The following is an 18,965-nucleotide window of genomic DNA, read 5'->3' as shown; positions in this document are numbered from 1 at the left end:
TATTGAAGGTGATGTCAGACCACTTTGTTCACGTTTTTAGTCAATCAATAGGCCAGGTCACTGCTTAAGAATAATTAATGAAGAAAACAATACCAAAGCATAATCTAATTCAATATTCTAAAAACAACATTTATAAGGTTACAGTGAAGATGTTCACCAAGAACCACAGCACTCATGCATCATGGGACAAGTGGGTGCACATGGATTACCTGGTCCTAGAGTTACATGGCCTCCCTATTGCCACTTTCCTTTCTCTAACAGAAGATGATGTGAAGAATAAAATATTCAGTATTCTAATTCTAATATATCATAGTTTCTCTGAATTGAACCAGTTCGGGGAATTCTAGACAGCCTTTCTGGGGCCAAACAGGCTGTCAGTTTTGTTAGTCTAAGTTACTATGCATTCCTGCTTCGTGTCCTAACTTCATGCTGAACTGAACAAAACAATCAGAAAAAAAAATGTTATATATGTGGTTGCACATTCATAAAATGCCATGAATGGACTTTATCACTTAATAGCAGAGATACTACCCATCTTTAGCCTCAATGTCAGGAAGAGTATGGACAAAGGTATGTATAGAAGAAAATCTCCTAACAATCACATTTCACGGGATCAGAGTCACAGTTCTATAAGACTAGAGCTTAATCGATGAGAGAACTTCATTTCTAATATCTGGACTTTGTATCACTTCAACATTGTTGTCCAAATTTCATATTGTACCATAAAGAACTGAGACATTGATAACCTCCTCTACACTGCATCCTGCTAGGCTAAAGTCCCAAAAAACAGTCAATGATGCAAAGTATCCTGCCCTGTCAGGGAAGGTCACCTGTAAGGACCTGAAAGGTGCCTTTGTTCTGCCTTTCTTATAAAGACTGTGGCCTTGCTTCCTCCAGCACACACTTGGGAGCAACTCCAGAGCCTCTTCCAAGATGCTGGTGGTCCTGCTCACAGCAGCCTTATTGGCCCTGAGCTCTGTTCAGAGCTCAAATGCAGGTATAAAGTAGGGGAGAGGGTAGTAGAGACATGGGACTTAGGCAATACACTAAAGTTCAAGACTGGGAGGAATGGGGGGAAATGACATGCAACCGGGGCAAAGAAATATGGGAACAAATATTAGGACATGTATATTATCATTTTGCTTGTAGATTTCAGGTTTATATATAGCATAATTTAAGAAAATATTCTTACAACAAAATAACATGAGTGCACTTGTGAAAAGATGATTTTGGTGGTGGATGATGCATGGCAATATGTTAGAGCTGACAGAGAGAAAATCAGTACTTAAGGTGTTATGAGAAGGAGATAGTGAATGATGCTGGGGTTGGTGTACAGAGGATAGAGAGAATGAAATAAGTAAATATATATCAGGCATATCTTTGAGAAATAGAAAAAAAAATATAATAAATTTGAAACTCTGTTTACAACAAGCTAGAAATTTCAGGAAAGATTTCTTTTAAAATTAATTCTATGAATGTCGGTGCATGCACTACCGTGTGTGTGTGTGTGTGTGTGTGTGTGTGTGTGTGTGTGTGTGTGTGTGTGTAATGTGGATTTGAGAAAGAGAAAGGTAGGCAGACATACACACACACAAAGAGAGAGAAAGAAGCAGAGATAGAGTGAGACAGAGATAGGGACAGAGAGAGAAAGAGTGAGAGAATTTGAATGCTTATTCACATTCCTGCCTGAGGACAACCCATTAGCAGCAAGCTATCTTTTTATACCATGTGATTCCAGGAACTGATTTCAAGTCAACAGGCAAGCACTTTTTTCCTCACTCAGATATCTGGCTGGACCCATTTCTCTATTGTAATGACCCAGATGCGATATTAATTGTTATACAAGTGGTTTTTAAAGCAATGTTTGTCCTTATTTCCATACATGAAATGCCTAGGAATAGACCCTGTAAGAAGTGAAGGTCATGCAGAAAAACATAAAAACATGAACACATGACCGTGAAATTCCCCTAATGTAAAAGAGACAAACAGTAAGGATTGACACAGCAAGCGAGGAACAAAATAATAGTTGCTGCTGCCATGGAGACCATCCTGGCAGCATTATCAGCAACACTATCCAAGATTAAATTCTGCATAGCGGATGTGAAGTTGTAGTTTAAAGCCATCTTTATTGAGCATCCGAAAAATGTCATGAGTAAATTTTCATTTATTTTGTGCTTCTTTTCTAGCAATCATCTATGGAAACCCTTCTTCACAGTTCTTAGGTAAACCAGATTCTTCCTCTATTGACATTCTATGAATCCTTTATTCTTTAACTCTTCTGTACTATATCTCATTACCATATTGTTATTCTATGAAATTAATATGTGAGAGCTTCCCCTGAGGTATATGGGAAGACTTCCCAACATTGTCTAGGAACTAGAGCAAGGCTGTACAATAGAAGAGTAGGAAGCCAGATTTTTATAACAGGAACATTTTGTCTCTTCCGCAGATTGAAACAATGACTTTCATATGATGAACACTTTGGGGGTCCTAATTTAAAATCGCCAATAGCACTATAGATTGTTTGTAGAATTCTTCTTTCACCAGTGATTCCAAGGAGAATTATATGATTGTTCATTAGATATGCAATCACACAGATCCAATGCTCTTCCACTTTTTAAAATTTATTTTTATCAGTTTTGTATGCACAGTTAAGTAATACATACAAAAACACTGAAAGGAAATTCAATGGAACATCTTTCCATCACTATCCTACATTTCTTTCTTGTTCTCCACATGGTTATAGTATTCTAAATACCATAATATATGTAAGACTAGAGCATTGCTCTCACAATTTTGATACTCTGCCAACTTCTAAATAATAACATTAAAAAATTCTTCCCATTTCTTCACTTCTGAGGATTGTAAAGAACACAAAGTCATCTTTTATGCACCAATTTTAAGAACAAATATATGTCAGAAGAGTGGAGACATAAGCAAGTTCATATGATAAATGTGAAAAATAATCTTAAAGGAGAATCAGGGACATAATGTTGTGAGGGTGTTATCAGAGAAAGAGTAGGTATAAAGTCATTCTACATTGATCTATACACAAACAGAGGGAGAACAGCAAAACCAAGGCCATGGTCAACAGCATCAGAGACCTCCTCCTGGAGAATTACCCCCAGGACCTTCTGCCTCTGAAGAAGATGATGGTGATAATGATGATGACAGTGAAGAAGATGGAAATGCACCAGAGGGACCACCACAGCAAGGAGACAATAACCAGAAACCTCACCCTCCTAGACCTGGAAACCAGCAAGGCCCACCCCAACAGGGAGGCCAGCAGCAGAATAAACCTCCTAGACCTGGAAACCAGCAAGGTCCACCCCAACAGGGAGGACAGCAGCAGAATAAACCTCCTAGACCTGGAAACCAGCAAGGTCCACCCCAGCAGGGAGGTCAGCAGCAAAATCGCCCTCCTAGACCTGGAAACCAGCAAGGCCCACCCCAGCAGGGAGGCCAGCAGCAGAATAAACCTCCTAAACCTGGAAATCAGCAAGGCCCACCCCAGCAGGGAGGTCAGCAGCAAAATCGCCCTCCTAGACCTGGAAACCAGCAAGGGCCACCCCAGCAAGGAGGCCAGCAGCAGAATAAACCTCCTAGACCTGGAAACCAGCAAGGCCCACCCCAGCAGGGAGGAGAGCAGCAGAATAAACCTCCTAGACCTGGAAACCAGCAAGGTCCACCCCAGCAGGGAGGACAACAGCAGAATAAACCTCCTAGACCTGGAAACCAGCAAGGCCCACCCCAGCAGGGAGGAGAGCAGCAGAATAAACCTCCTAGACCTGGAAACCAGCAAGGCCCACCCCAGCAAGGAGGCCAGCAACAGAATAAACCTCCTAGACCTGGAAACCAGCAAGGCCCACCCCAGCAGGGAGGCCAGCAGCAAAATCGCCCTCCTAGACCTGGGAATGAGCAAGCACCACCCCAGCAGGAAAGTGAGGAACAGCAAAGTTACCTGTAGACATTTTCTGCATCACCAGGATGTTCCTCAGCAGGAAAAAGGTAATCAGAAACCTTATCCTTCACACAGTCCCCAAATGACCCAGATCAGCACACTACTCCTAAAGAATTAGATCACATATACATCCAAAACTTGAATGGACTCTATATCCAAGAATTCTATGATGGATGTGATTTACCTTCATTCTCCATCAAATGGCTTAACTCTTATCAGAATTAGAAAGCCAAAAAAACTAAGAAGTATCTTAGGATATGTTGTGTCTTTCCTCTTGTTGACTTTATCTATCTATGTATCTATCTATGTATGTATCTATCTATCTATCTATTATCTATCTATCTGTGTCTGTCTGTCTATCTAACTATTTATTTATTTATTTATTTATTTATTTATTTCAGGTGAACTGGAAGACATACATTTAATGTCTTTTCAATGGAACAATGATGTTGTGAGTTTACCTTCAACATTCTAATAAAATATTTAGCATGTTACTGTTTGCTGTTTCTTATTCTGAGTATGACTGAGTGAAATCTGGTGCATGCTGCCAAATGTAATGTGAAGATAGAACCATTCCCTTTAGTTACTTTCAGAAAGTGGCCCTCTTTCCCCCTTTACAAATGAGCAAACTGTCACATGAGAGATCCCCTTTTTTCCATACATAGAATTCTGCCTACAGCTTTGCTGTATTTCCCAGATGCCTGCAATGTTAGCAGGAGACTTCATGTTAGACCTGGATTACAAGATTAAACTGTATAAACACATTGAACTACTTAAAATGCCCTTAATTAGTCATGTGCCTTGTTTGACCAGTAGACTAAGGAACATTTGTCTAGGAATAATTGAATAAGGTAGTCTTTGTTTCTCACAGGTAATACTCTCTCAGTTCACAATTTACATGTGAGGAAGGACTTGTTCCTACAGCTAGTGTTCTTTTGGGCATTCAAGTATCAACTAGTTCACATTCTTCCTCTGATTTTGACTGGTCTATAATGCAGTGGTGTCATTGGGACATGATTATCATTACCCTTTTTCATTTTTTCTAAAATTGTATACCTAGGCCTTAGGAGCAAATGAAATTTTTAAGTAATTTAAGTAACTTTTAGAGCTTGAAGCATGATCCTAACAAGGTTATCAATAAAATACAGGAATCAGATATTGGGCTAAAACCTGATTTTCCTTTAAGAGATGAATTTCCTATTTCACTGTGAATTAGCATTTTCAAAAGCCAAAGATTAAATTATTATATGCCTAGTTTCTGAATTTGGTATCATTCTATTTATGGCTAAAGTCAATCTTTTTTATTTAAACAGTGTTCATCTCATACTCTCTCCTTAAAAATCCATTTTACATACCAACCACAATTCCCCTACCACACTTTTTTCTGCTCCCCCAACCCATAGATTCCTCTTCAACACACCCCCATCCACTCCTCCATAAGGATAAGACCTCCCATTGGGAGTCAACAAAGCCTGGTACCTTATGTTGAGGCAGGACAAAGACGCTCTCCTCTGCATCAGGATGAGCAAGGCATCCCACCAGCAGGAACTGACTCCAGAAAGCCAACTGTGTGCCAAGGATAGTGCCATGGACTAGCCCACCGGGGGTATCACGACCGTAGGCGAACCAGGGCTTGGGTAGTCAGGAAGGCAAGGATTTGGCGAATGACAGACAACATTCAGAAGTGGTTTGAATCTGCTGACATTCGCCAAATCCTTGCCTTCCTGACTACCCAAGCCCTGGTTCTCCTACAGTCGTGGTATCCCCGGAGGCCAATTCATGGCATGTGGCACCCAAACAGGGACCCTTGGGACAGGTAATTCTTTCCCCCTTTTTTCTTTCTTTCAAGGCTTAGGATTGGCTCCTGCCAGGAAGCTACAGTTCCATCGATAAAGGATCATTGGTTAAGGGCAAGTAATCTTGAGTTAACATGGGGCAACATGAGTCAAAACAAGAAAGGCTGTTTATGTCAGTGTTTAAGCACATGATGGCAAGCAGGGGATTAAAAGTATCGAAGCAATCACTGGGAGAGTTCTTTGCCTTTATTAAGAAGGTGAGTCCTTGGTTCCCTGAGGAAGGCTCCCTTACCCTGCCAGATTGGAAACGTGTGGGGAAGGAAATGAGAAAATATGAGGAGAAAAATGGTGAAGGGGAACTCCCTCCCTGTGCATATACATTGTGGTTGCAGATGAGAGAGTTACTAACTGACTCTACTGATTTTGAAGGATTATCACAGGAGACAGCTTCTGTACATGAAGCTGAGCCAATATCGTCAAAGACTAAATCATATGGTACCAGTTCAAGTAAGCCCTCCACAAGTAGTAAGGAGTTGTTATCAGAAGGTGCCTGTTATGTGAAAGTCAAGAATGACGATGACAATGATAATTGGGACCTACATGAGGAGGCAGCTAAGTATGGCCCCTCTGAGGATAGGGACCACTATCATGATCACTTCTCTCCTATTAAGGCTGTAAAACAAAAACCTAAAAGATGTTCTCTGGTCGCTTCTGGCTTTAGAGGAGCTATTTAAAAAAAAAAAAAAGGAAAGAAAAAAACAAGACAAACTAGAGATACTACATTCACCTTCCCAATGATGGAAATCTTAGATGGGGAAGAACCTGTTTGGAAACCTATTCCCCTTAAGACTCTCAAAAAATTATAGGCAGCTATTAAAACAGCTGGCCCATCAGCACTCTATACCATCCAGGTATTGGACATGGTTGCCAGTTTATGGCTTACACCTTATGACTGACATCAGATAACAAAGGCAACCTTGAGTCCAGGGGATTATACCCTCTAGAGGACAGATTATGACGATAGGTCTAAAGAGACTGTGGCTTCCTAAAAAAAAAAAAAAAAAAAAAAAAAAAAAAAAAAAAAAAAAAAAAAAAAAAGAGGAGCCAAACCAGGTATGGATATGCTTTTGAGGGCAGGAGTTTATGCCACCCCTCAGTCTCAGTTCTGCATTCCTAAAGATGTCCTGGAGGCTATTACTCTTACTTAGTACAGTCAATGCATGAAAAAAAATTGCCTCCTCCTGGAACCAAGGGAACTGCTCTCTCAGGTATAAGGCAATCCAATGAGGAGCCCTATCAAGACTTTGTCTCTAGACTAGAAGAGGTAGGCAGTTAATAGAATGATGCCCCCCTCAGAGGGGACTGACATTGTTGCTGGAGAGCTTCTCTCCAGGTCCCACCAAGCCCCACAGTACCACAACCCACATATAAAATAATCACTCAGACGCTTATATTACTTATAAACTGTATGGCTGTGGCAGGCTTCTTGCTAACTGTTCTTATATCTTAAATTAACCCATTTTTATAAATCTATACCTTGCCATGTGGCTCATGGCTTACCGGCATTTTCACATGCTGCTTGTCCTGGCGGAGGCTGGCAGTGTCTCTCCCTCCTTCTTCCTGTTTCCCCAATTCTCCTCTCTCCTTGTCCCACCTATACTTCCTGTCTGGTCACTGTCCATCAGTGTTTTATTTATATAGAGTGATATCCACAGCAGACATGCTCCTTAAACAGTTGGCATGAGAAAATGCCAACCCCCTATGTCAAGATCTTTTCAAACCTATAAAAAAGACAGGTACTCTACAGGATTATATTAAGGCTTGCATGGATGCCTCACCAACAGTTGTCCAAGGTATGGCATATGCTACAACTATGAAAGGACAGAGATTTATCGCTTATGTAAAGAAAACATATTGGGGCAGCAATAATCAATCCCCAAAACCCACCTGTTTCAAATATGGATAAGCAGGCCACATGCAAAAGACATGTACAAAACAAGACAACAAGGACCATAAAAATACAACTCCTAGATAATGTTCACGGTGTCAAAAAAAAAAGTCACTAAAAAAAAAAAAAAAAAAAAAAAAAAAAAAAAAAAAAAACAAATCCAAGTTCCACAAAGATAAAACTCCTTTAACAAAAAAAAAAAAAAAAAAAAAGGTGATAAGAATGAAAGACCCCCGGCTGAGATCTTTCTCCGGGAGAGACCCCAAACCCAAGGAACACACCGAAACCACAGATCAGATGCAAAAGCAAGAGGGTTTATTTAGACCAGGTACCTGGGGCGAAGTCTCTTGGAGGACTTGCGCCCTTTCCTAGGGCAAGGGGGACTTTTTATGGGATCCCAGGGGCAGAGGCGCGGTTACAGAAGCGAGAAGCATAGTTACAGGGTCCCTATTGGTTGTTTCAAAGAAGGCCAGGGTGAACTTGGGGTCATATGTGTGTGGCTGATTTGGCCTTGTCCAGGCCAGCTGCTTATTCCTCAAGGCCAGGGGCCCGCCATAAAATATCAACTGTCTTACTCCCAAGGCTGCTGACCACAGTTATCTTTCTCAAGGCTGGCCATAGCTATCTCTGTCAAGGCCGGGTAGCTGGCTATGGCTGTGAACTCCTGTTTTTCTGATTCCTGCAGAATGGCGTTTCTAAGGCCAAGTTATTGGGGGGGCATAACATCGGCCCAACGCCCCATATCCTCATAATGGAGCGGGGGTCTTTCATTCCCCCATTTTCTTTTGTACCAAATGAAATCTTTCATTTTAGGATGGAGAATAAGGGGTTAACTCTATCTCTGACTGTCTGAGCCTCTGATATTGCTTGGTTAGGATCAAAGCCTGGGCAACAGAAACCTTATCCTTGATGAATTGCACCAATCTGTTGAGGATGTATGACCCAAACAATAAAATGAGCAGGAGGACGATTAGGGGGCCCATAATGGTGGAGACAAGGGTCGTAAACCATGGTGACCTTTGGAACTATCTTTTAAATCATTTCTGTTGAGCATGGCTACTTGGAGCTGTCTGAATTGGCCGGTCTCTATAAGGGCTGCAGTCCCTGTATCTACCCCAGCAGCTATTTTGTTTATGGTAATTTTTTTCAGTAACAGGGCCAGCGTCAGGGAAACAGGCTCTCTGGTGATGTCCCTCCTTATGTCAGGAGGACTATTAGGGGGATCAAGGGGACCCCCGGGTGAGTCTTATCTTTAGTGGGTTTGGAGAGCGTTGAACTAGATGTCTCGGTGCCCTCAGCTTCGTCGGGTTTCTTGGCAGCCTTTACATGCGACGTGTGGACCCAAGCCGCTGTCCCGTCAACCTCGGCTCTAGGTTCCTAGATTGAGGGCGTCGGACCCAGACAGAGTCCCCAATCTTGAATGGGTGAGGCACCACCGGGCGGTTCAGTTGCTCCCGGCAGGCAGGGGTTTTCACACCGTCTTTTGCATCAGTTGGAGGGCTAGTGGCAAAAGAGGAGATATCAGAGTAAAGGAAATTTACAATTGGTGGGGGAGCCCCATACATGATCTCGAACGGGGTTAGGCCATGAGGCCCAGGAGTGTTCTGGGCTCGGTAAAGGGCTAGGGGGAGTAGGAGCACCCAATCTCTAGTGCCAGTTGCAAGCGTTAATTTGGTTAAAGTCTCCTTAATGGTTTTATTTGTACGTTCTACCTGTCCTGAGCTCTGGGGGCTGTATGCACAATGAAGTTTCCAATCAATCCCCAGTAGCCTGGCCACCTCCTGACTTACCTGGGAGACGAAGGCAGGCCCATTGTCTGACCCCAATATCTGGGGTATTTCATACCTGGGAAAGATGTCATCTAGGAGTTTTTTTGGTTACCACGTTAGCGGTCTTTTTCTTGGTAGGCAAGGCCTCTGTCCATCTATGATGTAAGCTTGTCGCTCGGGGCTTCATTTCGCCCCCATTTTTTTTGTTAGTTCCTGGTCCTCCGGGCTTCCGCCATCCGGAGGGCCTGGGTCAGCGCGATCAGCTCTGCCTTTTGGGCCGATGTTCCAGGTAGCAGTGGTGAGGTCCAAACTATCTCCGATTCGGTGGTGACGGCTGCTCCGGCCCTCCGTTCTCCTTCTTGGAGGAAGCTGCTCCCATCCGTGTACCAGGCAGCAGGGTTGCGGGGTTGAGGGAGACAACTGGTCTGAACATCATTCGATCTGGGGGCTGCTGGACCAGAGCTTTCACCGCATGGGAGGATAACACAGTTAATGGCTGTCCCAAAGTCAGTTTCCCTGCATCCTTGAGCAAAACAGCAATAGCGGCCACCCCGCGCAGACAGGGGGCGGGCCATCCTGCAGCTACCGGGCTTTTATGGCCCCAGTCTCTGTACCAGCATTCCTTTTGCAAAGCCTGAGTTCTCGTCCACGAACAGTTTAAAGGGCTAGGACTTGTAGGGGGGGTCCCTTTGGGTCCTGTCCAGATGTCAGCTGAACCTTTTTTTCGGTGGTCCTTCGATATCTCCTGTTACCTGTGGCCCCCTGGACCAAAGCTGTGCGGTCATTGAGAGAGCCTCCGGTATGGGTCAGGACTGAATGTTGAGCCCCGGTGTCCACTAGGAAGGTCACTGGCTGCCCCCTAATCTTGAGAGTTATCCTAGGTCGGGGGGAGGGGGTCTCCTGGCCTTGACCTCCCCTATCTTCCAGATTGAGGACCCTTGGCTTAGGTCTCCGAGACCCTTGAGGCTTTTTTTTGATCAGTCACGAGCCCAATGTCCTCTCTGTTTACAGTAAGCACTTTGTCTTTGTCAAGCAGTGTCCTTTTTTGATCTCCCGTCCTAACTTCCTAACTCCCTCTCTGACCTGTCCCTGAGACATTACAGTGGCCAGGACTTTAGTTATTTCCCTATGACGCTTTTTTTCTCTCTCTTCCTGTCTCTGCCATAATCTCTCTTCCCGCTCTTCGGGAGTTTCTCTCTTATTAAACACTTTTTCTGCCTCTCTCAATAAATCTGACAAACTGAGTGAATGCAATCCTTCTAGTCTCTGTAACTTGGCCCTTATATCTGGACTTGACTGATAGATGAAAGACAGTATGACACCCGGCGCCTGTCCTGGATCTTCTGGATCGTACGGGGTATACATTCTGTATGCCTCCCTAAGTCTTTCTAAGAACGCTGCCGGCGTCTCCTCCTTTCCCTGGGTTACATTTCTAACCTGGGCCAGATTGGTAGGGCGTCTAGCCGCCCCCCGGAGACCCGCCAAGAGCAACTGGCAATAGAGACGTAGGTGTTCCCTACCTTCGCTGCTTTGTCCCGCCTTCCTCGTAGGCGACCAGCAATTGGGGAGGAAGCAGGAACTCATCCTCCGCTGTTTGGGGGCCGCTGCAGGAGCCGCCGGTCCCTCCGGCGCTGTCGGGGGGGGGGGGGGGGGGGCTGAGGGGAAGAGAAACGGCTTAACCCATGGGGGAGGTTCTGTTGTTAGGAGTCTCCACATGGCAATGTATGGGACCTGGTCCGGGTGGCCATGGGGACTGGAAGCAAAAACTTTTCTCTCCACCTGTGAAATAAGACTGAGGTTAAAGGTTCCCTGATGAGGCCATCCTACATTCATTTTAACCCAATCGGCCTCGCAAAGAGTGATCCATTTTTTCTTTTTGATTACGACTCCTTCGTTGTTGGCTCGTGTCTTTACGTCTGACCAGTGTTTAAGCGTGAGGCTCAAGGGGGTGGTGGCAGTCTGTCCCATGGTTGTTTCTAGGAGGAGAACGGTTAAACAGAAAACAAGGAACAACAGACCAATACAAATAACACTAACACGCGCTGCGCGGCTTCGGTTCCAAACCGAAAGCAAAACCTCAGAAGGAGACTGCGAGGGTCCAACCCCCTCTTCTCCAACCAGCACAACGTATCCCTCTGATACGTGAGTGGCCCCAAAAAAAACCGTGCCCCAGAGGGCAATACAGACCGTGCCTCAGAAGGCACTACAGACCGTGCCTCAGAGGGCACTTCAGACCGTGCCTCAGAAGGCACTACAGATTCCCGTGGAATTCCTTCCAGGATTTCAGATTTCCCTAGGACGTCTCCTAGGGTTCAGTGGCGAAGTCCAGACCCGTCGGTCCCCCCTTTCAGATCCACTGACACAGACAGATTATCAGACGCAGGCGCGGAGACAAACAAACAACATTTAACACTCAGACAAACAGACAACCCTCAGACTGGACAGGGATGACATAAATCAAGGCCGGCCGGCTTACCTCCTGATGGTGGGTCGGTGGTTCCAGGGAGGGGTCTCAATCCCCGTACGGGCCACCAAATGAAAGACCCCCGGCTGAGATCTTTCTCCGGGAGAGACCCCAAACCCAAGGAACACACCGAAACCACAGATCAGATGCAAAAGCAAGAGGGTTTATTTAGACCAGGTACCTGGGGCGAAGTCTCTTGGAGGACTTGCGCCCTTTCCTAGGGCAAGGGGGACTTTTTATGGGATCCCAGGGGCAGAGGCGCGGTTACAGAAGCGAGAAGCATAGTTACAGGGTCCCTATTGGTTGTTTCAAAGAAGGCCAGGGTGAACTTGGGGTCATATGTGTGTGGCTGATTTGGCCTTGTCCAGGCCAGCTGCTTATTCCTCAAGGCCAGGGGCCCGCCATAAAATATCAACTGTCTTACTCCCAAGGCTGCTGACCACAGTTATCTTTCTCAAGGCTGGCCATAGCTATCTCTGTCAAGGCCGGGTAGCTGGCTATGGCTGTGAACTCCTGTTTTTCTGATTCCTGCAGAATGGCGTTTCTAAGGCCAAGTTATTGGGGGGGCATAACATCGGCCCAACGCCCCATATCCTCATAATGGAGCGGGGGTCTTTCAAGAACACTAACTCAAAAAACTAGAAGAGGGGCATCCTCTCAGCCACGATAATTCAAGAGAGGCTAAAACAGACCTCGACACTGAGGCTCCAGAATTTACTATCCATGACTTACCTAGAGCAACACCTGTAGTACAAAACTAGATCTTACAAGTTCAAAGGACGTCATCCTCTCTTCATGGGATGGAATGACTAGGGTTCCCACTAAAGTGTTGGGTAAATTTCCACAAGATACAGTGGGACTTTTCATTGGAAGAAGTTCCAATTATAAAAAAACATTTCAAAGTCATACCATATATGGTAGATTCAAATAATCAAAGAGAGATTAAGATCCCTTTTAGCTGGCCTCAGAGAGTTAAGTTTTACCCCCTCAGATAAAAAGTCTAAAATGTACTGACGCTGTGGATTCCTTTCATGCTCTATGCTGCTGGAGGCTGGACCTCCAGGCAACAATACCTGGCTCGTCAAAAACAGAGATATTAAAAAGATAATCAAAAAGACTGACAAGGGCAGAGTGGCAGCTCTTCTTGGAGATGGTCCAAGATGGAGGCATCCCCTAAAAATTGTCCATATAAAAAGAGACAACCCTCTAATCGTCGCCACAACTAGGACCTCACTAAGGGTACTACAGGACCCCCCCCACCCCGGTATAAAAAAAAGAGACTAAATAAAAAAAAAATAAAAATATAAATATAAAATAAACTAATTCCTCTAAGAGATAAATACATATTGATATCCTTAAAATTTTCCCTTAAAAAATAATAATGTACTGATGCTTAGATTGTGTAAATGTTACTTGTTTCTGTCTACTAACCTCCCTTATTTTCCTGGAAGAGAAAGAGAAAGAGGCACAGCAAGGCCACCTCCCTCCCTCCATACCTCTCTTGCTATCAGGACTGCAGCCAGCCAGCGGCTCACGGGGGTGGGAGGTGGGGTGGGGGGGTGGGAGGTGCTCTCAGTACAGGTGGGCGAAGATGCGAGCTCTGGACAGGACAATGGGGTCTGTCTGCAATTGACAGAAACTGTGTAAATACTAAACAAAAAAATCTGACTTTAGTCAGAGGAGTTAACAAAAACCTTTTTTCAAAAACACTGACAGCCAAGGACACACACTATGCCCACTGCTCCCCGACCCTTCCTTCCCAAGCCAAGTTCTTCATTATGATAACTTCAAGGTCTCTCCTGCCAGCCAGCAACTTCTCTTGTTAACCCTTTTCTGTCCTAATATTACTTTTTAAAAAAATGTTAAATTACTAGTTCAAGATACCAAAAAAAATTATGTTTTTATTTTCACACACACAAAATAAATAAATAAATAAACCAAAAATTACATGAGTTTTGGTCATTTCAGTTCCATGGGTTACAAATACTTGGCATCATTTTAAAAAATTGGTTTCAAATTATTGTTAGTTAAGATAAAAATTTAAATAAATGATTTTTTGATTTAAAAAAACAGTTTAAAATATAAAAATTTAAAGGCTTAAACATGTCATATAGGTTTAAATATATAAATATATTAAAGGTCTAAATAAATAGTTTAAAATATAAAACTTTAAAGTCTAAATTTAAAGTTTTAATAAATTATAAAGTTTAAATATAGATAAAATTTATATAAAATCTAAAATATAAAGATTTTAAATATAAATTTTTTTAAAAAATATATAAAATACAAATTATTAAAATTTATAAAAACAAGTTATAAAGGTCTAAAAATAAAAAAACTTAAATAATAATTAAAAAATAACTTAAATATATAAAAAATAAAACATGTTTCAGATTTTTCTCTCTATTCTACTGTTATATTGAGACTCCAAAATTTTCATAATTTTACTCTAACAAAATACCATTTAAAATTTTTACCTCTTTAAAAAGGTTCTTACAGGCTTCAAGAGATCTAAACCCATCAATAACCACAAACAAAAACAAACTTCAAAAAAATACTATCAGTCTATAGTTTGTTTCCCCAACTGCCTATTTCCTTGAGAGACACATCTTTTCTTCTCACTCTAAATATTAAAACTCCCCTTTCTCATCTGCCAAAACCATACACTTAAAATTTCCAAATATACACCTAAAAAAATTTTCCTCTTCAAAATTTCTTAAATTCATGTTCTGTCCATTAATATATATTTATTCCAACAAATTTCTAATCACTTAAAGGTTACAAACTACTCAAACAGCTGCCTACATGCCCCTAGCCTCAGATGGTCCTACATCATCTGGACAAATAAAACAGTCTACTCTTCCTGGACTTGGTCAACATTATAACCTTTTGGGTCCCCAGCTATGCCCCAAATTTCAACAAAAAATAATGAGATGATTACATTGCCCCTTATCATTCATTTATTTACAAAAGACTAAAATATTGACTTCCTAACCTAAGATATACAACTGAGGTGCCTATTTAATATATACTATCAAAACATTACTAATGTTCTCAATAGACTAAAAGACTTACTACTACTTTAATTTTATACATCACTATAATCATTACTACTATAAAAACTGTTGCTACATTAATTTGAGACAAATCTGCCTTAATAACTATTATTACCACCTTTACTGTAACTACCACCACCTTAGTACAAAAAATCCATACTGCACATTTTGTAAATAAATTAAATAAAAATGTTACCTTAACTTTGTCAAAACAGTCCCTTATAGACAAAAAATTAAAAACAAAGATTAATATATTAAAAAATGATACTGAATCTTAAACAAGATTTGACTAATACTCAAAATAGATTAAAAACTAAATGTCATACTACATAGCGATATATTTATGTCACTCCTCTGCCTTATAATACAAATCAAAGTTTAAAAAAAGTAAAAAAATCATCTACAAAAAAATCTAAAAAAAATTCAAATACCACTCATAACATCAAAACTTTACAAAAAAATATTACGACTATAAACAAAGCTCTTTAAAAAATTATTCTTTAGATGCCTTAGCTCATGATCTTAAATCAGATGTTCGCTCTTTTAATCCCATAGATTAAACACAATACTTTACATTCATTAAAATATTGATTCTTATTTTTCTTTTAGTTGTACTATTATTTCCTTGTCTTTTCAAAATTATCCTACGTTCCCTACACATAATGAAACATGATCTGTTAAAACTACATCTTAAAAACAAAAAAACAAAAAATGCCACACCAACTCCAGTGTCATCCGTGTGACATGAACAATTATGTCTATAATAGCAGACAGGAGATACGTGTCCCACGGGACTAAGCTCCCTGAAGTCCCTGACAAAGTGCTGGCATTATGCTTCCTTCTCAAAAAAAAAAAAAAAAAAAAATGTACGTCACAGATCATGAGCTCCCTGGACTATGGGTTCTGCATAACTACTTTTCTGATAATGTTCTAATTAATCTAGGAAGCACAGCCAAAATTAATAAATGCTTGGGTTGTGAACTATAGAGGAAAAGAAAATCTAGACATGAATCTTTTATTCCCTTTATTATTATTATTATTATTATTATTATTAATTTATTTTATAATACCATTCAGTTCTACATAACAGCCACAGATTCCCTCGTTCTCTCCCCTCCAGCCCCCCTCCCCTTCCCCCCAGCACACCTCCCATTCCCACCTCCTCCAGACCAAGGTCTCCCCCGAGGACTGGGATCAACCTGATAGACTCAGTCCAGGCAGGTCCAGTCCCCTCCTCCCAGACTGAGCCAAGCATCCCTGCACAAGTCCCAGGCTTCAAACAGCCAACTCATGCAACGAGCCCAGGACCCTGCACCACCACCCAGATGCCTCCCAAACAGATCAAGCCAATCAATTGTCTCACCCATTCAGAGGGCCCGATCCAGCCGGGGCCCCCCAGCCCTTGGTTCATAGTTCATGTGTTTCCACTCATTTGGCTATCTGTCCCCGTGCTTTATCCAACCCGGGTTTCAACAATTCTCGCTCATATAAACCCTCCTCCTTCTCACTTATTAGACTCCCAGCGCTCCACCCGGGGCCTAGCCGTGGATGTCTGCATCCAGATTCCTCAGTCCTTGGATGGGGTTTATGGCACAGCTATTAGGGTGTTTGGCCATCCCATCACCAGAGCAGGTCAGTCCCGGCTGTCTCTCGACCATTGCCAGCAGTCTTTTGTGGGGGTATCCTTGTGGATTTCTGTGGGCCTCTTTAGCTCTTTGTTTCTTCCTTTTCTCATGTGGTCTTCATTTACTATGGTCTCCTATTCCTTGTTCTCCCTCTCTTTTCTTGATCCAGCTAGGATCTCCTGCTCTCTTTCCATCGACCCTCGCCCTTCATTGCACCCACTCATGTCCAGGCTGTTCATGTAGATCTCATCCATTTCTCCGTGTCTTTCTTGGGGTCCTGTTTTCCAGGTAGTCTCACTGGTGATGTGAGTAGCAGTCCAGTCATCCTTGTTCCACATCTAGCATCTTCCTATGAGTGAGTACATACCATATTTGTCTTTCTTAGTCTGGGTTACCTCACTCAGGATGATTTTTTCTAGATCCATCCATTTGCCTGCAAACCATAACACCAGTAGCACAGACACTGAGACAAACAATCAATCAATGGGACCTCTTGAAACTGAGAAGCTTTTGTAGAGCAAAGGATACGGTCAACAAGGCAAAGCGACAGCCTACAGAATGGGAAAAGATCTTCACCAACCCCAAATGTGACAGAGGACTGATATCCAGAATATATAAGGAACTCAAGAAATTAGACATCAAAATGACCAAAAGTCCAATTGAGAATGGGCTTTAGAACTAAACAGAGGAAACTCAAATGGCTGAAAGACATTTAAGGAATTGCTCAACATCCCTAATCATCAGGGAAATGCAAATCAAAACAACTCTGAGATACCACCTTACGCCTGTCAGAATGGCTAAGATCAAAAACACTGAAGACACTATATGCTGGAGAGGATGTGGAACTAGGGGAACTATCCTCCACTGCTGGTGGGAATGCAAGCTTGTACAACCACTTTGGAAATCAATGTGGCGCTTTCTTAGAAAATTGGGAATCAATCTCCCCCAAGATCCAGCTATACCACTCCTGGGCATATACCCAAAAATGCTCAATCATACCACAAGAGCACTTGCTCAGCTATGTTCATATCAGCATTGTTTGTAATAGCCAAAACCTGGAAACAACCTAGATGCCCTTCAACTGAAGAATGGATAAATAAATTGTGGCACATATACACAATGGAATACTACTCAGCAGAGAAAAACAATGACATGGAACTTAATTAAATATAACAGAATGAGCTATTTTTTTAAGACCCCAAGATGCTAGATAAAGAAAGTATAACAGTTCAGGCACTTCTAGGGAATGAACACTCACCCACTAGGAATCCTTTAGGAATCCCAACTAAAGTGATTTATTATAGAAAACATTATCCCCTAGGAGACAGATGGTGGGCCCCTCCATTGAGGAAGTTCAGCATGGGAAACTTAAGGTACAGTAGATTCAAACCACTTCTGAGTGTGTTGTCTGTCTCTCATTCACCGAATCCTTGCCTTCCTGATTACCCAAGCCCTGGTTCTCCTATGGTCGTGGTACCCCCGATGGGCCAGTCCATGGCAGGATAGTTCCTGGTCCCCCTGCCAGGGTTCCCTCAAACAGACCAAGCCAAACAACTGTCTCCCACATGCAGAGGGCCTAATTCAGTCTCATGCAGGCTGCCAGCTATTGATCAAAAGTCCATGGCCTCCCACCAGCATGATTCATTTGTCTCCATGGTCTCCCCAACATGATATTAGTAACTTCTTGCTCTTCCCTTTCTTCCACTGAACTCCCAGATCATAGCCTGGTACTTCTTAGCTGTACATTTCTGCATCCGCTTTCATTGGTTACTGGCTGAAGGCTCTATGACGTCAGTTAGGATATTCACCAATCTGATTACAGTGGAAGGCCAATTCAGGCACTCTCTCCACTATTGCTAGTAGTCTTAGCTGGGATCATCCTGTTGATTCCTAGGAATTTTCCTAACTCCACAATGGCTCTCTCTATCAAGATATATTTTTGTTGGTATACCACAACGAACCTCCCCCAGTTTGACCATACATTTCCCTCATGTTCTCATCCCCCATCTCCTCTCCTCTATTACTTCCCTCCCCCAACCTCCAGTTTACTCAGGAGACCTCATCATTTTCACATTCCTGGAGCAATCCATGTGGTCCTCTTAGTGTACTATTTGTTACTTAGCTTCTCTGAATCTGTGGGTTGTAGTCTGAGTATACTTTGCTTTACATCTAGTAACCACTTATGAATGATCACACACCAGGTTCTAAGTCTGATTTAGCTCACTCAGGATGATTATTTCTAAATCCACCCTTTGTCTGCAAATTTCTTGATGTCATTGTTTTTTGCACCTGAGTAGTACTCTATTGTGTAAATGTACCATATTTTCTTTATCCATTCTTCAGCTG

General features: G+C 42.4%; 1 protein-coding gene and 1 long non-coding RNA gene across 2 annotated transcripts; one reads left to right on the top strand and one right to left on the bottom strand.

Moving 5' to 3' along the window:
• Window positions 1-933: 933 nt before the first annotated feature.
• Window positions 934-3,967, top strand: LOC102927197 (uncharacterized). The gene is made up of 3 exons (XM_076566118.1): window positions 934-997; window positions 2,187-2,222; window positions 3,060-3,967. The coding sequence occupies exons 1-3, from the start codon at window positions 934-936 to the stop codon at window positions 3,965-3,967; spliced, it is 1,008 nt and encodes a 335-aa protein (XP_076422233.1).
• A 4,031-nt stretch (window positions 3,968-7,998) lies between these two features.
• LOC143272543 (uncharacterized) lies at window positions 7,999-11,113 on the bottom strand. Its single transcript, XR_013050192.1, has 2 exons — window positions 10,995-11,113; window positions 7,999-9,936 (listed from the first exon to the last, which is right to left on the bottom strand). It is a non-coding gene; the product is annotated as an uncharacterized LOC143272543 (long non-coding RNA).
• Window positions 11,114-18,965: the final 7,852 nt, after the last annotated feature.

Source organism: Peromyscus maniculatus, chromosome 3 (assembly GCF_049852395.1).
Source record: "Peromyscus maniculatus bairdii isolate BWxNUB_F1_BW_parent chromosome 3, HU_Pman_BW_mat_3.1, whole genome shotgun sequence".
NCBI classification, from domain to species: domain Eukaryota; kingdom Metazoa; phylum Chordata; class Mammalia; order Rodentia; family Cricetidae; genus Peromyscus; species Peromyscus maniculatus.
The sequence above is the reverse complement of the archived record's forward strand: the minus strand, read 5'-3'. Positions and strand labels throughout refer to the sequence as shown.

Coding starts and splice junctions, on each gene's coding strand:
- LOC102927197 (XM_076566118.1), top strand. CDS start 934: ATGCTGGTGGTCCTGCTCACAGCAGCCTTATTGGCCCTGAGCTCTGTT. Junction 998..2,186: donor TGTTCAGAGCTCAAATGCAG/GTATAAAGTAGG, acceptor CTTCTTTTCTAG/CAATCATCTATGGAAACCCT. Junction 2,223..3,059: donor CCCTTCTTCACAGTTCTTAG/GTAAACCAGATT, acceptor ATACACAAACAG/AGGGAGAACAGCAAAACCAA.